A 21,649-nucleotide genomic window follows, 5' to 3' on the forward strand; every position below is an offset into this window, starting at 1 on the left:
GCCACAATGTTGTCACAGCGCACTCTTCTGGATTAACTTTTCAGTGACACAAATATATAACCACAAGCATTTCTTTCAGTTTTCGTACTACCATATATCGGATAACATACTGACATGATACCAAATTCTACCAATTAGGCCCATGTATCAGTCGGGCTTTACTCAAAGGGAATCATCAGGCATTAGGATTCATCGTGGTGCACCATGAATGTCTGTACCAGCTCCCTCTTAACTCGTCCAATAGATGTCAAAATATTTCACTAAAAAGCAAAAATGTCAACCTCATGGTGGCGCTACAGAAAAAGTAAGTACGATTCATCCTCTGGTGACAATGAATGTGAAAAGTTTATCTATCAAAATTCCTTGCTAATCCATCCAATGATTGTTAAGATATGTCTATCTGGACAAAAGTGTTTGACCACAACAACATCATCCACAGAAATCCCCTCTTACCTTCTCATATTCAGACGCCTTGTGGCTACTGTTGAACAACTGGAGGTTCAAGTGTTTGTTCTCCTGGAGGAAATCCTGAAGCTCATTCTCCTACAGGCAGAGAGAAAAACAGTGTTTAGAACCAATGAAGTCACCACGATTAAACCGGAGAACACACTGTAGCAGCCAAAAACCAGCATGTTGTTAGCGATAGCCCATGCATTATTCATCTAGAGGAGACTGCTCAAGGTTCTTCAGTATGTTCTAGAAAGCATGACTAAAAGCAGCAGCCATTTTAGCCACAACAGCGAAACCACAATAAAGTCAGAATATTAGCTTTGATGTCAGTGTCTTAAACATACTGGAATAGATGCAATAAGAAACCATGAAAATGTGAATGGATGTAAATTCATTCTGATACCCTTATAACCCCACACACACCTACACACACACAGACGCTGAGGGTGGGAAAAAAAACCTTCATTGCAGAGGAGGAAAACTTAATTACATTCAATCAACAGTCGTGAGGCGTGCCGTGGATGCAATTTGCAGTGTCAACTGGAGAGTTCTCTGATGTGCAATTCACTGCAGCTACAGCCGCATGTAGGCCAAGAGTTGTTCTGGTCGGGGTCTCGGAAACCTACTGGCTCATGCATGATACATTTACAGTAAATACAGTGCTTGAGCACTAGTCTTTTACTTGTAGACTGACCTCTTCAGCATTTGTCATTTTGCTCACTTAAACAACCTGTGTTATTGTTTGCATTTCCTGCCATAAAAGGAAGTGCTGTAACAGCAAGTGAGGGTCTGGAGGATGAGAGTGGTAGTACAGACTAAAACACCACAGGTCATTATACTTCTCCTGCACTGTTCTCCTACACCAAGTTGGTTTCTTTAAACCATAACTATGACTTCTTAATGACAATGACCTTAACACTCACATTTTTAATAATTAGCTTTGATCTATAACAGAAATTTTAGTTGCCTAAAGCTCGGCAGTATTTCTGATGACCGCTATAACCTTACACTATTACGGTTCTTACCACCGGTGGTGCTTCAGAGCAATGTTTTGATGAGTGTGTGCACATATTTGATGGTATTCTGTGTTCTAGCAGCAAGCATGCAAATGTTTTACGAGACGCACAGAGAACACAGACTGTAATGTTTCCATGAACAAGACGCCATTAACCCAGAAGAAAGACTGCACAGTGGCTTTGAGAACACAAGTATACAATAAAATTTAAAAAACTGCTTCCCCAGCAGAGCAATTGCAACATTATCTAATAGGAACTACAAAAAAGTGAAGCAAACACACAAAGCTCCTCTTATTCACATAAAAAATGGACATGCATGTATCTTAAAATCGGCGGTCAGTGGAGAGCACTCAGAGGCTTTCAGCTTACAAAAGAGATCTAATTTTTCGCTGAATTTGCCCATTCAACACGGTTACGCCGCAAGCGGTTAAGTAAGAAAGAAGCCTTTCATGCTCAACCAACCTACAATGGTGATAGAAATAAAAGTGTATGTGTATTATACCTTTGGAGAGCATTTGAAGTGCATCCCAGGAACGGGCAGAGTGGTGATGTACATTGTAATACACCGGTACAGATAGAGTGTGCCCACAATGAAGAAGAACCGCCTGCCTATAATTGACCTGGGGAAAAAAGAAAGAAAAAGAAAAAGAATAATATGACATTTTTTATTTAGTTGCAGATCAAAGTCTAACATATTAACTAAAATATTTGGGTACCTAACAAAGACTGTACCTGTGCTTGAGTAGCATCCACTGTATGAGCCAGAGTCCCACCAGCAGCATGCCGTTAATCTCACAGATGGAGAAGGCCCACTCCACCCTGTTAAACAGGTCAAAGAACTTATCTGGCAGTGGTGGGGTATGCTCCTTTGGCGGTACTCTCTCATGGACCACTGAAATGACAACGGTGGTGGTGACAAAGCACACCACCGCGTAGAAGAACGCTATGCCCGTCTTGCCCCACTCGGCGGGGAACGAGGGCCGTGTAGTCTCCATTGTAGGGATGGGGATCTTGACCATCTCCCTTCTGAAGTCTTTCATCCCCAATGTGCCATTCCTCTGAGGCTTGCTAGTTCCGTTAGGTAGCCCACCGGCGTGCCCGTTTGCGTGGCCGTTTTTGTGAGCCTCTATATGAGTCTCTATCTGCAGCGTCTCCAGTCGCTCCAACAGCTGCTGCCCGCCGTCAGACGCCACCAGCGAGAGGGGAGGCGTATTGAAATCTGCCTCTGTGAGCCTGAGCAGGGCCGGGCCATCGGTCCGACGGAGGGCATCTATGTACTCCGGCATCCCCTCCTTGCTCAGCCAATCGGAGACGTCCTCTGCTGACCATGCCGCCACCTTCGTCATCTTGGCCAGTGGACGATGTGGAGGATTAGGGTGGTCCTGGAGGGGACGGGTTCACGGGAGGTGTGGCTGTCTATGGGGCAATGGTAAGTCCTCTCCAGTTTTGGCACATGGTGTTTCTTGCGCCCGGAGGGAGCCCAGCCTCCTCTTGAAGAGACGGGGGTTGAACGTAGGCAGCAGGGTCACTGAAGGTTAGGGCGAACACGTAGCAGGTGATCCACAGAGGCTTCCTCACACACTGCGCCCCTGTTAAAGGGAAAATAAAATGCTGTGAGTCACAATGCAGCGATGACTACCATATCCACTACCGTAACTCTACTGGGTGTGTAGTCACGGACCGGAAGCTTGTATGTATACTCTGACTAAATAATAGAGCAGCACAGCCACAGGTTGGTCAGCTCTGAACTACTGGAGAAAAAAAATCACCAGGGAAACTACTTAAGCTCCATTTCACAGACATAAAACATTAAATAAATAATTGACATCATTCTAAAGGAACAGTATGAGGACCCAATCCATCAGCAACATCCTGAGTTGATTAGCTCGGTTGTTATACGTGATTGCACAGACAAGTGGAGAAGACACGTGACTCTTCACTTCACTGAGTAAGTGTCAGCTGTATACAGTGGTCATTCTGAGCTACCCACATCAATGAGTTTTTGGTTCAAACTCACTATTATTAGACAACAGTGTGTAAACAGATCCAAGGTGAACTGAAGGCGAGGGAAAGTGATGGATGGTAAAAGAAAGAAAACACGTACTATAAAAAAATTAAACAAAAACTCTTTCACAGATTTTTAACTTTGTTTTCCATAGTGTGTGTTTCTCAGTTTAGCGTTAAAATAGGGGGTGAACTCACACATCTGCTACATGTCAGTTTGTTTACAGACCGCGATGTCTGTGGTGGACACAGGGTGGTCCTGCTTGTGTTTGGGGGGTGGGGGGTGGGGGGGATACAGCTGGAGGCCAGTCCTGATCTACTGCATGCTAACGAGGAAAGAGGGGAGGATGGGAGGGAAACGGACTGCGAGGACGAGGAAATCATGAATCAGAGTGAAGGTCAGCACTGAGCACTGACAAAGCCCCACCCTTGTTAGAGGGCAGTCAGCCAGCAGTCAGGCCCCAGCACCGCACAGCCAGCTCAGCTCAGCTAAGGCCAATAGCTGCTAAATACACTGGCAGGCTGGCTAGTTGGCAGCACAACAAACTGCACATCAGTACCTCGTCTCACCTCGTCTCACCTCGTCTCCGCTCAGAGGCCTGTTCGTTTAGGCCAGCAAAAACAGGGCCAAATAAATGGGCTCCAAGCTGGGTCGGCTACAACTCTCACAACACCTGGCATCACATTTATTCCTGCTGAGGTCTGGAGAACGGTTTGACCCGATAACCCCACGATTCTAACGTAACATTAAAAAGAGCCAGTGGAACAATAAACGTATGGATGGGATGCAAACAGCGCAGCGTGAGAGTCCTCACTGCAGCAGCTTAGCTACGTGACAACCCAGCTGTGCTGCATCAACGTGTTAACAGTGTACTATTCAGACAGATCAGAGATTAGCTGTCACTGAGTCAGCTGTGTGCTGAGGACCTTTGGTCTATGAATCAGCTTACAGCAGGCCCAGTGGAGAAATAATCTCACTCAACTGAACTGGGAAAAACAAACTAATCCTGAATCCAATAAACTAACCTGTATCTACCTAGGTATCTGAATACAGCCGTCTCAGGAATACTGGAAGGGTTTTGTCATTTTTATGCTCAAGCTGTGTAAATTAGGAGGTTCAGAATGAAAAGGTGACCGTCATCTTGGGAATCGGATCAGAATGCATGGAAATAAAGCCAGGAAATTGCTATCCTCTGAGCAAAGGTTTATTTTCTCCAGAACTCAAAGGAACTGCCTTTATGAACATAAAGGCAGTTAAATGTGGGCCAAGGGTGAAACCAAGAGCTGATCTGTGATGACGAGAGAAGGTGAGGTGAAGGAACAGAGGTAGGAGATGAAAGGAAGAGAAATGTAATGGAAATGTAATGATGGGAAGAGTACGATCATTTTATCATTCAAACACCGGGGAACGGAGGAGTACCTGGACTACATATGTACGCGTTGCATTGGCTGTAACCTGCCCGCGGAGTTGTATGAGGTTATGGAAAATGCATGTTTCATCCAAGTAACTCCCTGTGTGCTGAGGTTAACCGACACCTGATGGCCAAGTAGAAGGGCTTTGATAAGAAACGTTTCTGCCACAAGCAAAACAGATGGAGATCTGAGCAGACATGACTTCGGGACATACTGTTTGAGAGCAGAGAACTACAAAAACAGAGGAAAGTCTGGAAATGCTTCAGCCTTATGATGTTGTGAATTTTGACCCAAGATTAAAGAAAAACAATGAAGCTGCTCCCTAAACAATGATTCTGACCTTGAAAGCTTTTTGTTTCCTGTCAGAACTTCAGTAAATGTGACAACACCAGAGGAAGACAACACAGAAAAATGGGATTGTTACGTGCCGCGCCACTGAAGCCTTTATTTTCAGCGTTATCCGACTTTTATTGTCAAATGTTTACTTGCTGCAGGCCAGCTGCTACTTACAGAACTGATGGCAGTGATTAAGGAAGTGGCTTTATTTTTTTTTTTAAACCTGACTACAAGAAGAGCACACCCACGTGGTGCTGGGGTCTCTGAAGGTGACATAAGCCAACCGACTCAATAACCAACTGAACTTTGAGTTTTAACGCTGGTCATAAACAAGCACAGTGTTTCTAAAGTGATAAAACAGGCGAGCGGGTGTCCTGCAGATCAATAAACAGGAGCAGACGGGGTTGCAGAGAGCGCCTACTAGAGCTACATTCAACGAGGTGTGCTTTGCTTTCCATCTCCAACGGTGCTTTTACATGCAAAGCAAATATTTCCTTGCTTAAACCATACAAATTTGACTGCTAGAGAGATTTTCGGTATAGCGCAGATGGGTGCTGTAGCATAAAGAAAAACCCCACCTCCTTGTGCGGTGTGTGGTGTGTGTTTTACAGCTCACATGGGCAAATTTCTAAATCTACCAGCAACCTCTACTGGTTTCATTTCTTCACCTCCACGTGGCCCTGGTGCGTTCACGTGATCCCTCCTATCTCTCTCCCCTTTCCTGTCTGATAACCGTCCTATCAAATCAAAAGGCATAAAAAAGCCACAAAGAACAAAAACTTCTACTATCTAAATTTAATTTAAGTCAATTGCACATTTGGCAGGGAGCACTGTATACACTTGCCCACACTTCGCCAACTAGTTTGCAATTATCATTTTTACATCACTTAACTTTGCTTTCTTGAAACCATTATTTGCCTGCTGTAGGTTCGTCTCTTTTTCAGCGTCCCTGCTTCCACACACACACAAACGCACAGTTAGTCTGGTCTGTCGGCAGGCGAGTAGTTTGGATCGAAGTGATACCACACCTAAAATGTTTTCAGTATACAATGCTCGCCTTCTGAAGGCTCGTCAGGTGGCTGTAAAAGAAGTTTATAATCTGCTCTTTCACAGAAAATATAGGCTGTGGTCAGCTGTATTCGTGGTTAATAACAGTGACAATACAAATTAAAAAAGGAAGTTCATATGAAATTATAATGATAATTTGTTCACTTCACAGAATCTGTATTAAACTTGGTCACTGCTTAGTCACAATTCTGTTTTGTGTAGAGGAAGGGGAGTACCAGAGTTTTGGGTGGAGTACTTCATCTTGTTTTCATACGTATCGAGGCAAGCTGCTAATCTATGTTGATACGCATTGGGTCAAATGATAATATATTCTGAACTATAGACCTGCCCTGCACAACGCCTGCGTATTATAGCTCCAAAACGACAAACAATGATTATACCGACATTACTCCAGCAACCCAGTCACATTTGTTTATTAGCCAGGAGCATTATGTTCACTATGAGCAATGTTATCTTTGCTACCGTGGGATTGTGCCTTTTTCACCGCCTGTTCAGTCTGACACTATACAGCCACCACAGTTTAGAAGTGGCATGTAGCTCGGGGCCCTACACTATCTAGTCTTTTTAAAAAACACCAAAATAAAACCCCCAAATAACTGTAGCCCATCAGGTGACATTGTATTCAGCTACACTGTATTAACCACAAGTTGAAAGCATGTATTAAAAAAGTCAACATCCATGTCTGATGTGGCTTTGCAGAGTGTTGTGTGGGGAGGAGAGAAACAGAGAGCAGAGCTGGAGCTTCTGGGTGAATAAAGACCTGGAGTTGCATCAGATTCTTCTCTAATCTGGGGGGAGGAGGCTCAGTTTATTTTTTAAAACTAGTGTGGATTTTTTTAAAAAAGTCAAATTTCAAAGTGTCAGCAGGAAGCTGTAGACAGATACACCCATTGGTGCCTGCCATTGCTTGCTAGCTGTATTGTGGCTGTTTCGGGTGTAGAAACACAAATCATCCCACAGCCAAATTCGTGCAAGCATGCAAGGCAACAATTTGCTTGCTGTGTGTGTGTGAGAGAGAACACACCATGATAGATAGATAGATAGATATGATAGATTAGGTGATATGATAAGATGAGTGAATATGAGAATAGTGATAGATACTGATAGATATGATAGATAGATAGATAGATAGATATGATAGCATAGATAGGATAGATAGATAGATTAGATACCTTTATTTATCCTGAGGGAGATTATCAAGTATCGAATGTTGAGAGTTTCTAATTCTAATTGCAATTTCTAATCTTTACAAAACAAGTAGCTACATTACTAGATCCCACTAAATCCTACACACTGGACCTTTACGACAGCCCCTGCAGAGTCTTCTTGCAAACAAACAAAAGCTATGTTTACATTAGAAACTTATTGTGTGCATCTTGAGGTCTAACAACTATGCCAAGTGCTTTTCCCTCCCCCATAAAACATTTACAAAGAAAACAGTACTTTACATCTAGATTGCTTGCTTCTTCCTTTCTAAGTGAATCATCTAAACGGCAAAAAATGCTCCAGCATGGCCTGGAGAAAACAAACAGCAATCATGAGAGAAAGACTATTAAATAAGGACAGATCTCCAGAAGCATCTTGTTGAAGCGGCGTTCAAAAGATACAATACAGACGAAATCTCATTGGCCTAGATCAGACCATTGTTGTGCCCACTTCCTGTAGTTTCCTGCTTTCATCAAGCAGAAATGCAACCGCAGTTTTAACCCCAATATAGAAGGGTATTATTCTAACAAAGTCAAAGTGAGCACTGGGAGCAAGGTGGCTAAATTAGCTCACTGGAAAAAGTGATTAAAAAACAAACATTACCACAAGAACACTTCTTACCTCAAGCGGGAAGTCTTTCCACTCAGAAACTGTAGTGGGGCCGAGGGGAGGGGAGGAGGGGGGGGTTGGGTTGGTTGAGCACAAGGCAGTACGACATCACTAGAAAAACATCCAACCCAGGAGTGACATGTACAGCCAACCCAAACATAATCACACCATCCGTAGAAAAGGTCCAATGGCTTTGAGCAGCCCTGTGCTACAAGTTTAATCCAAACTGTAATAGTGTAAACAGCAGCCCAGATGTGCTCTTGTAATATTAACTAAGCACCTGTACAGTGTTTGTTTATTTTTCCAAACAAAACCTACTTTTAAGCTTTTTTTAAAAAAATTCCTGTGAGCTTCTGAATTAAAGCTTCGTGATAAAAGGGGCAACTCATCACTCGCTGTTCCGAAATCCCCTCGTCTTTCATCGCCTCAGCAGCATTCGCCTCAGAGGGGAGGGAAAACATTTGCTCTGACCCGTCGCCACCTTCTGTCTTTTAGTTTCCACCTCTTCCTTCATTCTCCTCCTTGGCTGCATGATCGGGAAGCCGGCGCCTATTCATTGTACTTTCTCCCCGCTGTATCTCTATTTACTGCACACTTGTTTCCTGCTATTTGTTTCGTTCTGTCTTGTCTTTTTTTTGGCCCTTATGAAACCCACGATTGGAGATATGAAATTTCCTGGTCGAAAAAGAACAGCATTTTTCAAATTGGCAGAAATACAGATAGAACCACATTAATAACAATGAGAAGAGAGGTACAGAGATACAGTACAGAGGATTAACACACACACACAACAAAACACCACACCACACACCACACACACACACACACACAGGTCAACCTGAGGCATATCGCAGCTGGCCCTCCGTCGACTGGAATATGCAGCAAAATTGGGCGAAATACCGTGTGCCTCTTTGGTAACTCACTTTAGAGTCAGATCATAGCCGCCGTAACAAGGACTTTTCACAACGTGTCTGTGCTTGAACTGGTTGCAAATCTCTAACTGTTCCAGTGTTTCCACAAAGGAAAACTGTGTAAAACTAAGCTCATCTGTAGACGACTAGAAGCAACGGGCAGCAAAGAGAGCTCTGAGGTATGACTAGATCTTAAATGTAATTCAGCGATCCTCTCTCGAACTAATGGTCATAAGGTTGATCCTCAAGAGAAATTACCTTTTTAAGTTAAGTTAATTGGACAGTTGCAAAGATACTGTGTATGCGAGAAGAGGGAAAGAGTGAAAACTGAAAGGTGCAGCAAATTGAGAGACTGAGAATAAGCACGTGTGATTACAACAGAACAAAAAGTTTGCTGACAGCAAAATGCTGAAAATGGTATCCGTTTTGTCTTGCTGGATACAAGCTGACAAATAAACTGACCCGGTGACTCACGGTTTGTTTTTAGCAACCGTGTTTGACAGGATATGAGAGTTGCCATAAACCACCACACTAGATCACGAGTGTCCCGCCAGTTACAAAGCACGTAAGCAGATAAACTGCAACGATTAAATCCATCGACAGGAAAAATAACCAAAAACTAATTTGATAAATTATTCGGTTTCAGTCATTTTTCAAGCAAAACGCTCAACCTTTTTCTGGTTCCTGCTTCTCAAACGTGAGCTTCATCTGCTTTTAGTTCTCATATATGACAGTAAACTGCTGGTCAACTTTTAAACTGGTAGAAATGTGGGCCAAGTCATAAAAAGATTTATTGTTGCCACAGCTCCAGTACTGACTTCTGTGTCTGTACAGGAACTCTGAAAAGAAGACTAGGACTGCACCATATAGTATAATAATCACAATTGCAATTATTCTCACAGATACTGCTGTTGCGATATGATTTGCGTTTAGTGGGAATTATCCTTTTTGCATCACAATTTTCACTGAAAACCAACCACCAGACCACTCCTGCACATTGTTTCACCGAAGCGTCTCATTATTGCCAGCTCATGTTTCATTTAACCTGGATATGTGTGATACATTTATACAAAATGGTCCAATCTTTGGACAGAATAGACGTGTCATTGCACAACAATGTCAGTCACATAAAAGCCAAACAAAGACGGTATGAACTATTAAAAAGAAAGCTTTGTTTGCCTTGTGTCCCGAGGGTGTTGTCCTTGTCTTTATACACAGTTTTGTGAAAAAGTAGTATCCCTTTACAGGTTTTTTTTATTTTTTTATCTGTGAGGTGAACTGAGAATGGGTGAACAACACGCTCTCACCTGTATCCCTTTACACCTAGAACACAAATGCCCCACAGGTAGGCCAATATTTACACAACTGGGACAGCCTGGCTGAAGTGAAAGATTGTATGGTTAAAATGTAACTATGTACGTCCCTGCTGTAGATTACACAGCGTGTAATCCTACAGTCCCATTGTTAAACTGAGTAAACATACTTACACAGCTTTATGAAGTATTGGTGCTGGACCTCCTTCCTGCCAATTCTAAAGAAAGTATAACCAGCGACCAGAGCAGTATATCTCCCCATCTTCAATCGACTATTTGAGAGGGACGGACTAAATGATTCAACAGTAACTTGGCTTCAATGAACACAGAAGGGATGAGTAGCACGCATTTTAGAGATTAAAAAAATTTAAAAAAAATCACACACACAAACACAAAAACATACCACTTAACCAACCACGCAGACAGTTTTAGTTTCATGTGGCATGGTTGACAGATTTCTTTTCTGACACTCCTCCGAATACAATGGTATTACCCGGACTTTCACTGCTCTAGCAACTTAAAAAAAAAGTATTGAAGAGTTCATCATGAAAATGTCCCTTCAGGACCAATGTGCTGGTAACAAAAGAGCACTAATTAAATCTCTTTAGCGTACGGTCTGTTAATAGGCAACATTTGTTCCTTTTACATCATCTTAAAACTCTCGAGGTGCTACTTTATATAATTGTTTTATTTGGATTCATTTTAAGTTTGAATGCGTTTGCTTCTGCTATTTGATATTATGAATTGATACTTTAGGGTCATAGTTCATACGCTTCTTTGTTGATTCTCTTATTTATTAGTGATCAATTTCAGCATCAAATGCAACCACACAGGCTGCAGAAAGAGAGTTATGGTTAGGCTCTCTCTGACTGTTCCTCTCCACCATGACTCGTTCTTGTTGAAAGCTTCCAGCAGTGTACAAGCATGAGTTTGACGCCATTGTTTTACAATGCCCAATTGTCAGACAACCATCCTGGCATTGATAAAATGAACTGGATCTACAGTCACTGCTCTGTGGCATACGACTCTGATGGATCGGACAATCTGGAACCGGTTCTCGATTCCCATCCCCAATACTTTTATCTATGTTTACCGTGTTATTGAACACTAAATCAATGCACATGACTTGTTACCTTTTCCTAAACAAAACCTCAATTTCTGTCTAAATACTTATAAGAAATAAATCACAAGAATGTCTATTTCATAACAAGCACTAAATATGATGAAAACCAATCACGATTGTATTGGCCGTATGATTATGCTCTTGCTGCGTACACAAGCAAATGAATAATCGATGCAACTGTAAATTTGTTTAAATCAACATAGCCAAATTCAACGTGCCCAAATCAATACTGGAACCAATACGGTTGGTTCTTACAGCACAAGATGTCCTGTAAAAGTCCATTTAAACCAGCACGGGCATGAATTTTACATGTTTAAACTACACCTACACTTCAAGTTTTAGTTTTAGTTTCCTATTGTGAAGAAATGATGTTTGTTAACTTCCAACGTTGCCCAGAGTGTATCTTTACTGTACAGCTTCCTTGAGCAGCAGATTACTCATCACCTCAGGGAACTATAGCGACAGATCAATACATCTGGCATGTTGATAAACACATGTATACAGGATAAACCCACTTTAGGGCAAATGTACTCCATTTACAAGAAATGTCAAAGCAGTCTTGTCAGATACAAGGTCTTACAGAGGACAATCGATTAGAGAAGTCTTAAGACTATCACACAAGCTATTCAGGGCAAGGAAAATGTATGAAAGTGAGAAATTAAACGCTGAGGTCTGATGACGGCCTTGACTGAGTGCAGTTACTGTGAAGTCTGACTACAGGCAACGAAGGTTTGATATTTTTTCCTGTCAGGGAATAATCAATCTGCTAGCCATAACAGCTGGCAACAGAAGCTCCCAACTGTGTGTGTGTCCTACTGCCTAGGAATACTGCACTTCTAATTTTACCCACATGACTAAAAGTCGCAGCGGGAGAATGACAATTTGCATGAAATCGAAGGTAAAACGAACAATTACCATTCATTTTGTTCCACTGTGAAACTACCATCAGAAAGCATGGCATCAATGGAGTAAGACTGAAGATAAGATTTGTATTCAAATTAGCTATAGCTATCCATACAACGAGAGCGGATGATGGTGCAAGGTTGACGCAAGGTCTACAGCACCAAATAAACATGGTTCAAAAGGGCTTCGTCGTCGGAGAACAATATTATGTCCAGTCAGTCTGTTAATTAACAGGGCAAGGTGTTTGGCAGGGTGAGACACCCTAGAGAACACGGACGGCTCTTGCAGAAGTCCTGGGGGAGCTGAGCTGAACGGCACAACAACCACGCTAGCGGATGGTGCTGTCTGCTAATGAGGGTACCACCTGTGGCTTTATGAGACGCTTATCAGGATGTCAGGCCCTCACGTCCCCAGAGGACCGACGCACAGCCCGCCTAGCCCCTCTGTTCAACTGCAAGTGATGCAAACACATCAGAAAATATATTTAGGATCTATTTAGGATATCGCACGGGGGACTTGCTGTCAACAGGGAATAGTTAGCGTGCAGCACAGCATTTAGTCTTTTTATATGTCGACTACCTGAACTTTCAAGACTGACAGATTAACGGAGCTGTAGTGACGTGTTTGGGCAGAAATGTGCACATTCCTGATAGACTGTGTAGAAAACTGAACATTGCCCTGCTATCAGACTCTCGTTTGTATTTATTGCTTTGTTTAAAAGGTGTTGGCTTGTTGCTCGTTCTACGTATTGTTTACCGACAGTGCTATCTGGTTCGTAGTGTTTTTACGATAAACACCGCTACCACTCCTATTGTTGTTGACCCGGTCAGCTGACCCTGTAAACCACTGCGCTTTACACGGTCAAAACAACTAATTTATTATTATCCTCTCACTGAATGCTACCAAAATGCAGGTCTTTCTTGGACTCGGAGTGAATGTAAACCAGACGATTTAAAAATACCCCAACATAACCCGATGACTCTGTACTGGCCTGCGTGTTGGGCCGATATGTATTTTAGGAGCAATAACTTGCACAGTACACCGAGGTCTGGCCCTTGCTTTCTTGGTTGCTTTGCCCCGTGCAATCTTCCATGAAGGAGCCATCCATTGTACCCCTCTGATGACCCTAAAAGCTCCATTGGCACTATAAGAAAATCCACATTCTCCAACACATAACTGTAATAGTGGGAGTAGTATTTTTAAAGGTTTCTCAGAGGGTGTAACCGTGAACACGTGACTTCCAGGGGTAGTCAGTGTTTCTCGTCAGTTTGTGTTTCAATCGTGTTATTTAAACAATGTACACAACTGTAGCACTCAACCCTTAAGTGTAAACAAGGCTTTAAAAGGGTTACTGGAGAGATCCCAGGGTGACACCCACAACCGCAGAGAGAGCTATCATACAGTAAATTATCTTGCACAGTCAGGCTGGAACTGTGAAATCTCCAATGTAGGACCGAGAAGACACAAGATTTTTCTACGTGCATAGATATAGTTTTTCCACATTGTACTCTTAACATACATTGAAGTGGGCGGTTTTTTTTTTAAGTTGCCGTGGAGCCACCAAGTAAAGGACAGTAAAGAAATCATCTTTCATAGGACTCTTTTTTTAGTGTCGCTTTCATATTCATACTTTGCACATAACACCATTTGTTTATATTCTACGTGTGGTTTTCCATCGAGGACAGCTGTGGTCACAAAACAACACACTGGCCCGCCTGTGGCCAAAGTTATCTACCCTCAATGTAACATGTTGGCGTGTTTAAAATAGGCCAGGTGCAGATCTACAGGAATTAGGCTCCTTGAAATATAGTCAAACGGGTGCACCAGTGATTGCAGGTACACCAAACACCCTGAGAAACTTGATGCAGGAATGCAGGCGGGAGTAGTTATTCAAAACAAGTCAGGACAGGGGGATACCTAGCTCAGGTGTAAGCAGGCCAGACAATAGCAGGGGCCAGCTTGAACGACTTAAATTCCTTACTGCCCCGGATCCCCGCCTTTGTCCGCGTGCGCTCACCTGCATCGTCTCGTGCAGTACGCAACCTCAAATACACATCACTTCAAACTGTGCCAGTATTATTTAACATCCATGTGTCTCCTTTATTTCTCAAAGCCAGCCAAGTAAAATGCCATTAGACTACTTAAACACTGCCCTTTTTCTCCCACAAGGATTATTAAAGATTAATCCCACATTTTGACATCATTTCTTTTCTGAAAAACAAAATAGGCTAGAGTGCTAGTAGCCTAGATTGCCAATAAGCAGTTGTAGGCCACAGAAAACTGGGACATCATGTGAGTGGCAGTAAAACTTCATGTGTTTCTAATTATGGCAGAAACAAGATTAAAGCCATTACATATTGTTTCTCTGGAGGCAAGCCTATGATGGAAATCAAATGATCAATGGTGGCACTAACGTTGTAGTACCATGCACGAGAATAACAAACAGACCAAGGCCATCAGGTAATAGCATTATACCCTAGCTGTGGTTTGAGCATTGAGGCTCAGAGAGGAGCAGAAACACACAGTTGCAGATGTGAATCGTTTTAGAAAAGGACCGATATCCATTTCAAGTGTCAAATCAATTTTAGAAGGTCAGAAGATCCACCATTGTTTTTCCCCCATTAGGTATCTGAATCTGTTTTGACCACTAACCTTTTTAAAAGACAAACTGACAGACGACACAATACAATAAATGTTGGGGTAAACTGCCAGAGAAGATCTACACACTGTGTCAACAGCCATTTATTAATGGAGCCATGCTTTGAGATACTCTTCAGGCTTTGTCGAGGCTCCCAAACGGACGCATACACGGACGGTCGGACTGCGGCCGTGTAGTAGTTCTGTTTATATGACTTACACACACTTTCACACACTGTAGTGACTGTGTGGACAGTTTGCGCAGTCACAACAAATTGGGGGTACACAGATGTCAGCACAGAGCCTAAGCATACAATCTGACTGCGACATTTACGGCACGCAAACACTAGCAGACAGAGGTGGAGGTGTGTATGCGAGTGTCCAACTCCTAAAATTAAAAACCAACTAACAAATATCTAAAAGTCAACAAGTACCTAATAACGTGGCTACTGAGTGTGTATACCTCCTTTATTGGGTCTGCGTCAACAGGAAGCAGAGGGATACAATAGTGTCACCTTTCTTACCCAGAAAAGGGAATTATGAGATCATTTTAATGACGGTGATCAATAGTGTTCAACATAATAGAGACGTTTTAGACTGCTGATCATATGGCAGATAATATTCTCCATTCTGTTGTAAAGTTTTGAAATGAGAATCTAATTTCAATATAAACTGTCGGCCGTTTGTCCCTTATTATTGTCGATGGGGAGTTACAATACTTGCTGATCCTTTCATGTACACATTAGCAAATCATTGTTAAGTGTAAACGTGTATTGCTCAGGTAAGCTCTGCTCTGGCGGCGGAGAAGTGATTATTCAGGTATTTAGGGGGTTAATTACTACATCAAAAACACCCACAGACTTTTACTCACCTTTATAAAACACCACAAATATGTACAGTTAGTCTCCGTCTGCTCTCGTCTCTTGCCGTCTCACTCTCCGCCTGGCTGTAATAGTCTCGTCTGTCTCCTCCATCCTGTCCTGTGGATATCTGCCTCTCCTGATTTCCTGGTGCTCTCTGTTTCTCTGACACTCCTGTCTTTAAAGTAAACCGCAGTCTATAGAAAGTAACCAGCTGCCTGCCTAGAGAAACAGGAGTGCGTCTCCCAGCCGCACTCAGAAAAACACACAACACTCTACGCAGATCACTTAATGGCAAAATAAGAGTTTGCTTATTCTCTGAAAAGACAACCGTAACATTAAAGCTTTTATTTCCAGGCCAGAGGAAGCCGATGACGCGAGCTACTATTGGTCATTAAGTTTGGTCGTCAGCTGAGACAAGAGTTTTCCGAGCCCGAATCCTAGCTCTGCCTACAGACAACTCATTGTTTCCAGCTGTGGATAGTCCGACATGCTTAGCAACCGGGGCTGGACCCAGTGGCAACAATAAACCCCTTTCAATCACTTTCACATTTCGCCCCTTTGACACCGACTGCAGTCACACTGTTTAGGTCTGTGGAAAAGTTGCTTTCTCACCAGTTCCCGTCGCACAGACATCGCCTTGTTGGTTTCCATCACTGTCTCTGTTGGCTCATCTGCGAGTTTTACTTGGCCTTTGTGGGTGGTTAGCTGTCTCACACACACACACACACACACACACACACAGCATGTCCTGTTAACCAGGCAGCTGTGTCTTTCCCCCACCACCAACCAAACGACACAACTGTCCAAATACATGTGAGATCAAGTATCCCCCACCCACCCTAAAAAAAGGGGATGGGACGTGTCTGCGAGACTTTGTGGAAAGCAGTGCTAAATCAGGCCACCCGTTCCGCCCTCCTCTTAGAGACGAATAAACGAGCCCAAACACATCTCAAATGTGGTCAAACCAAACCAAACCCTAATGTTTGACTACCATTAAAGCTCTAGGTTAATATTTACAGAGAAAGATGGATCAGCAGAGGACCCAGTCGGTGATTCACCGCCACTGTAACGTGAGTGGGGACACCTGTGAAATAGCGTTACATGGAAATCATGGCTGACACAGGTGGTTTTTACAGGCTAAAAAACACTGCTTTTATTCACATTCAGGCCTCGGCAGCCACCGTACAGTGTGGCTTAAGGGCTTATAGTCGGACCACCTATAAATAGATAGGCAAGCTGGCGTCTTCTGTGTCTTAGCTTAGCTCGCTAGCTACAACACAGCCTCCCCTGGAGTCGACCACAGCGTTCACAGTTAGCTACAGGAATGTGGTTCACAAGGCTGAAAAGATGTTTTATTCGTCCTCATAGCTTGCCTAAATATTAACCAGCTCCACGTTGCTGTCGGGTTAAAATCCACCCAGCGTGAACCGAGCATCTGCCAATCACGTTGGACCGGGATTAACGATAACTGGAGATGTTTTTTTTTTTTTTGTTTGTTAGAGTCATCAACTGATCAAATGTTTCCAACACAAGGCCAGTGAGCAGCTAACGGTACACATAATACAACGGTAGTAAGAGAAAAAACAGTCAAAACAGCGCATACCGAGAGCCTATAAAGCTTAATGTGCGTTACAAACCAGCGGTGTTCAACTTTACAGCATTACACATTAACTAACTGTTACCTTGCCGCCGACTTGGAGCCAGTGTTAACTAACCTCACCGGGCTGAGAGGGCTCCGCGGTGAGCGAGGCTCCGCTTGACACACAAAAAGACTGGTAAAGAGCTGTGTAGTGCAGTTACCTCGCCGTCGAAATGTTTAAGGGCTTCTCTTCAAATTGTAGTGGGGCTCCTTTTTGTTTTCTTTTTTTTTACCGCAATGTGGTACGAATCCCTCAGCGAGTCCGTCTAGTGTTTTCATGGGTAGGCAGCAGTTTGGGACTGGAGAAGTGGGGGAGTTCCCTTCATTACGTCAGTGCTGCTGCCTTCAAGGACCATCCGCTAGTTTAGACTCCTTACGGTAACAGACGTGTGGGGGGGGTAAAGGTGTAATAACGGGTCGCAAGCAACTTTGGACACATGATATAATAGGTCTGTGATAGCGACACGTCCGGTTTTCAGACGCCACGATGGATTGCAAACCTCGTAGCACATTTTGTTTGATTTTATTGAGAGTTGAGACATATTTACACATTGAACACTCTGAAGTTGGGGCCCGGGAGGAGTATGTAAATGCAGCGTTGGAACAGCACATGCTCACTGATCTGAAGCCATCTATTGGTGAAGGGTTGAGCGTGCTGAATATTTTAAAATTGACACACTATACTATGCTTTGGCAATATCACTCTAATGGTATATTTAAAAAAAATAGAAGGATGGATTGCTGAGATCATAGCTGATTATTTGGCTAATTTAATCATCATATTAGAAAACTAACATGAATGTGTATAGTGTATATTTAGATTTAGAGGGCTTTACCAAATTTTAGAGTGAGACATAAGGGGGAGTTAATGTAATTGGTTGCCAATGATATGGTTTAAATACATATCACAATAATATTTTTTTCTATCACATTATATATTCAAATGTAAGTGCAATGCAATCAGTTGTGTTCCACTTTTGTGAATTTGCATCAGACAAAAAGTCTTAATAGATATGAAGCAAAACCTTCTTGACTCATTTTGTTACTTTTTAATTAATATGCTTCAAATTATGAATTTGGACAACTTTGAATTACGCATGATCAAATTATAATGATATAACTCCACTGTTGATGAAGGATTATATTGAATTGAAGACGGCAGTGGTGAGTCCTGAGAATGCACAGTGCTTTTGATACCACTGATCAGCTCATACTGCTTGATAAGATATAAAAACTAAGTTGGCGTATCTTGAATACCCACTGAGTACATTTTCTTCTGTCTAGTCTGACATTCACTGTCTCTATAGGCGGCTTTACATCCTTATCAGCATTACTGATATGTGACTCCTTCATGGATCAACAGTTGGTCTGTTTTAGTCACATCTTAGGACATAATCTGTTTAACTTGAAATAGCCTCTTTACTATGTAAGGTATGATTGCCTGACTCCCACTTAAACCTGCACTGCACAGAATTTTCTGTACCCTGCAAAAAACAAAGGTTTTTGATTGATTGGCTCCAGACAGACCAATCACCCCATTACCTCCTTCCTTTTACCAGCTCCCACTTCACTTGAGACTTGCTTTTAATTGCTCTTGTTTATTGAGGTTTTTGAATTGACTGGCCACATGGGACCTCCTGTAGAGTCTGGACTTTATTATCAGATTTTCCTGCCAAAGCTGAAAACTAAATAATGAATCCTAATGTAGAATTGGATTCAGAAAGAATGTTAACAGAAATTAAGAAAGAAAATATAAGCATTTTTTGTTATTCATATCTTAATAATGTAATATAATTTAATAATATAATATCTTATATTGCAAGTTGACATTTAAATGAGAATAGTTGATTTTTAGTCAATGTCAGTGTCAAACTCTGCTCTTGTATATATATATATGAAGCAACAACTGAAAATAGACGAAAGTGATACACACCTATAGAACAAGAATTTCTACCAAACTGACTGAAATATAATATGCAGACAAGTGAGAATTAAAATAAGCTCTGATGAGTTCTTACACTGGAACGTAGCGAATGTTCCATTGTGCCACTTTCTACTTTCACTTCAATCTTAAAGCTGTCAAAATGAAACTAGCTGTGATAATGAGTGATTGTATATCTACCTAACCTGTCAAACCAGTAAGTTGTGGTCAGAGAGCAGATAAGCAGAGAAAGAACCCAATCTCCCTATAAAACAACTTTACAATGACGATATTGATATGAAAATATTAAAACATTGTTAACCAAGTGGACCTTTGTAACCAATTTTACAACAATTACACTTTCATAGAGATGTGGTTCACAAAATACCTTTATAATCTGCCATCTGAATATAGTTTCATTTTCAATTCTTATTTTTTTTTTTTGACATTGTCAATCAATAGCAAGCACAAAATGTGTTTACATTTGAGGTCATGCTGCTGTGAGGAAATTGGGATAAACAAACTGGACTGGACTCTGCTCAGTCCCATTTTTGATACAAATGTTTTTGGTTTGGCAAAGTTTTGGGGACAGCTGCTCTTCAAGTCTCTTCTTGTGTCCATCATGCTGACTTTTCTTTGGAAATTCACTGTCTTTCATTTCCTCATCATCTCCTGCTGGTTACTTAATTATGTAAAATCTGAGGACAAGCCGAATATACCAGCAATCGCCAAATATTTCACCACCAAAGGGAGGTACGAGGAGGTGAACCCGTATCTCACAGAGGACATACTTGCTGTAAACAGGTCTATTTTACAGCCTCCATCTGCAAAATGTCAAGAAATGTATCTGACTGCAATAATAAGACACGGCACAAGATATCCAACAACCAAAAACGTCAAGGAGATGCAGCAGCTCTACAACATAGCCCAGCATAATGCCTCAGGCCAAGAGAGCTGGCTGCGCGAAATCCAGACCCAGTGGACGATGTGGTACACTGAGGACATGGACGGCCGACTTGTACAGAAAGGTGTGAACGATCTAAAGCATCTGGCCGTCAGGCTGTCAAAGCTGTTCCCCTCACTCATTTCAGAGGAGAAGCTCCGAGGTGGATTCATCCAATTCATAACCAGCTCAAAGCACAGGTGTGTCAACAGCACACTGTCCTTCAAGGCTGGACTGACAGAGCTGTGGGCTATTACAGGTACGACCCTGATGATGATGTTATTGGTATTACCCACCTACATGCACTTTCAATAAAACCTGTTTCTTTTTCCCACCCAGATAGGGAGTTCGACCATTCGGTGAATGATACTCTCATGAGGTTTTTTGACCAGTGCACCAGGTTTGTGGAGGAAGTTGATAACAACAAGTCAGCTGTGGTAGAGGTCAACAAGTTCAAGCAGGGACCAGAGATGAGGAGGGTCCAGGAGAAGATCGCAGACCGTCTCAGAGTCCCGCACAATCTTATCACGCATGGTCATATACCTGCAGACACACTACCTTTGGATGCTGTTGAGTGTGTTGTGTGCATGTAGTCTGAAGTATTTTGCCTTGGATCCATGCTTGCAGTAGTCTCAAACTGCACGCTGTGTATTTTAAATGACCACTGATCAAGACTATTTACAGTATGTGATCCAGGGATATTACTCATGAAAAGAGTAATTCCAAATTCTTGAGTTAGTTTGCCTTTAATCCAAACATAGCAACATTACAGTACTGAATGTGTGTCACAGCCTGATACTGACTGTAGACTCAGTGCATACTGATTAGATACTGTATATCAGCTTATATGTATCCACTGGGTGGAGCTGTTTTCTAATTTAGCAGTACTGAGGCTCCTGCAGCAGGTTGTGGTGAACCTTGTCATATATGGCCTTGAATTAGTAATATCGGCTTCAAACAGGTGCAATAATCACATGCTTACTTCAGTTTTAGATAAAGACAAACTACTTTCTGAGCTGAATGTTTCTGTACTACATTAGACAAGCTGTTGTTGTGTATGCGCTCTCTAAGTGCTGTCTAGTTCGAGAGGATGTCACTTTTCTAGCATCTCGGGTTCTTTAATAGTTGCATATTTCAGTGTAATTTGACCACTAAGCATTTTACACCAACCTCTCTCCTGCAGATATGACTGAGGCTGCATTTTACTTGTGTGCTTATGAATTTGCAATCAAGGAGGAGAACTCCCCCTGGTGTCAGCTCTTTGATGAGGACGATGCACAGGTAGGAGAAATTA

The 21,649-nt window shown here is 42.3% G+C and overlaps 2 protein-coding genes across 3 annotated transcripts in view; one reads left to right on the forward strand and one right to left on the reverse strand.

The window, feature by feature from the left end:
* The window catches only part of zgc:91976 (uncharacterized protein LOC492359 homolog), a 23,207-nt gene extending 5,417 nt beyond the window's left edge, over positions 1 to 17,790 (reverse strand). Inside the window, exons 1-3 of one of the 2 annotated variants that reach the window (XM_035663628.1) lie at positions 17,653 to 17,790; positions 2,199 to 3,055; positions 1,969 to 2,086 (exon numbers count right to left, since the gene is read on the reverse strand). In XM_035663628.1, the coding sequence (XP_035519521.1) occupies positions 1,969 to 2,086; positions 2,199 to 2,812 (732 nt within the window). In that variant the 5' untranslated portion in view covers positions 2,813 to 3,055; positions 17,653 to 17,790. Of the gene's footprint in view, positions 1 to 1,968; positions 2,087 to 2,198; positions 3,056 to 16,464; positions 16,818 to 17,652 lie in introns of those variants that run through there. The other variant, XM_035663629.1, reaches the window with a different exon arrangement.
* A 15-nt stretch (positions 17,791 to 17,805) lies between these two features.
* The window catches only part of LOC118329438 (multiple inositol polyphosphate phosphatase 1-like), a gene marked incomplete at its 3' end in the record, with an annotated part of 5,445 nt that continues 1,601 nt past the window's right edge, over positions 17,806 to 21,649 (forward strand). Inside the window, 3 exon segments of the mRNA XM_035663627.1 lie at positions 17,806 to 20,614; positions 20,695 to 20,889; positions 21,539 to 21,636. Coding sequence (XP_035519520.1) covers positions 19,783 to 20,614; positions 20,695 to 20,889; positions 21,539 to 21,636 — 1,125 coding nt within the window.

This window comes from Morone saxatilis, unplaced genomic scaffold (assembly GCF_004916995.1).
Source record: "Morone saxatilis isolate NCDOM2014 unplaced genomic scaffold, NCSU_SB_2.0 Contig19, whole genome shotgun sequence".
Classification (NCBI taxonomy): Eukaryota; Metazoa; Chordata; class Actinopteri; family Moronidae; genus Morone; species Morone saxatilis.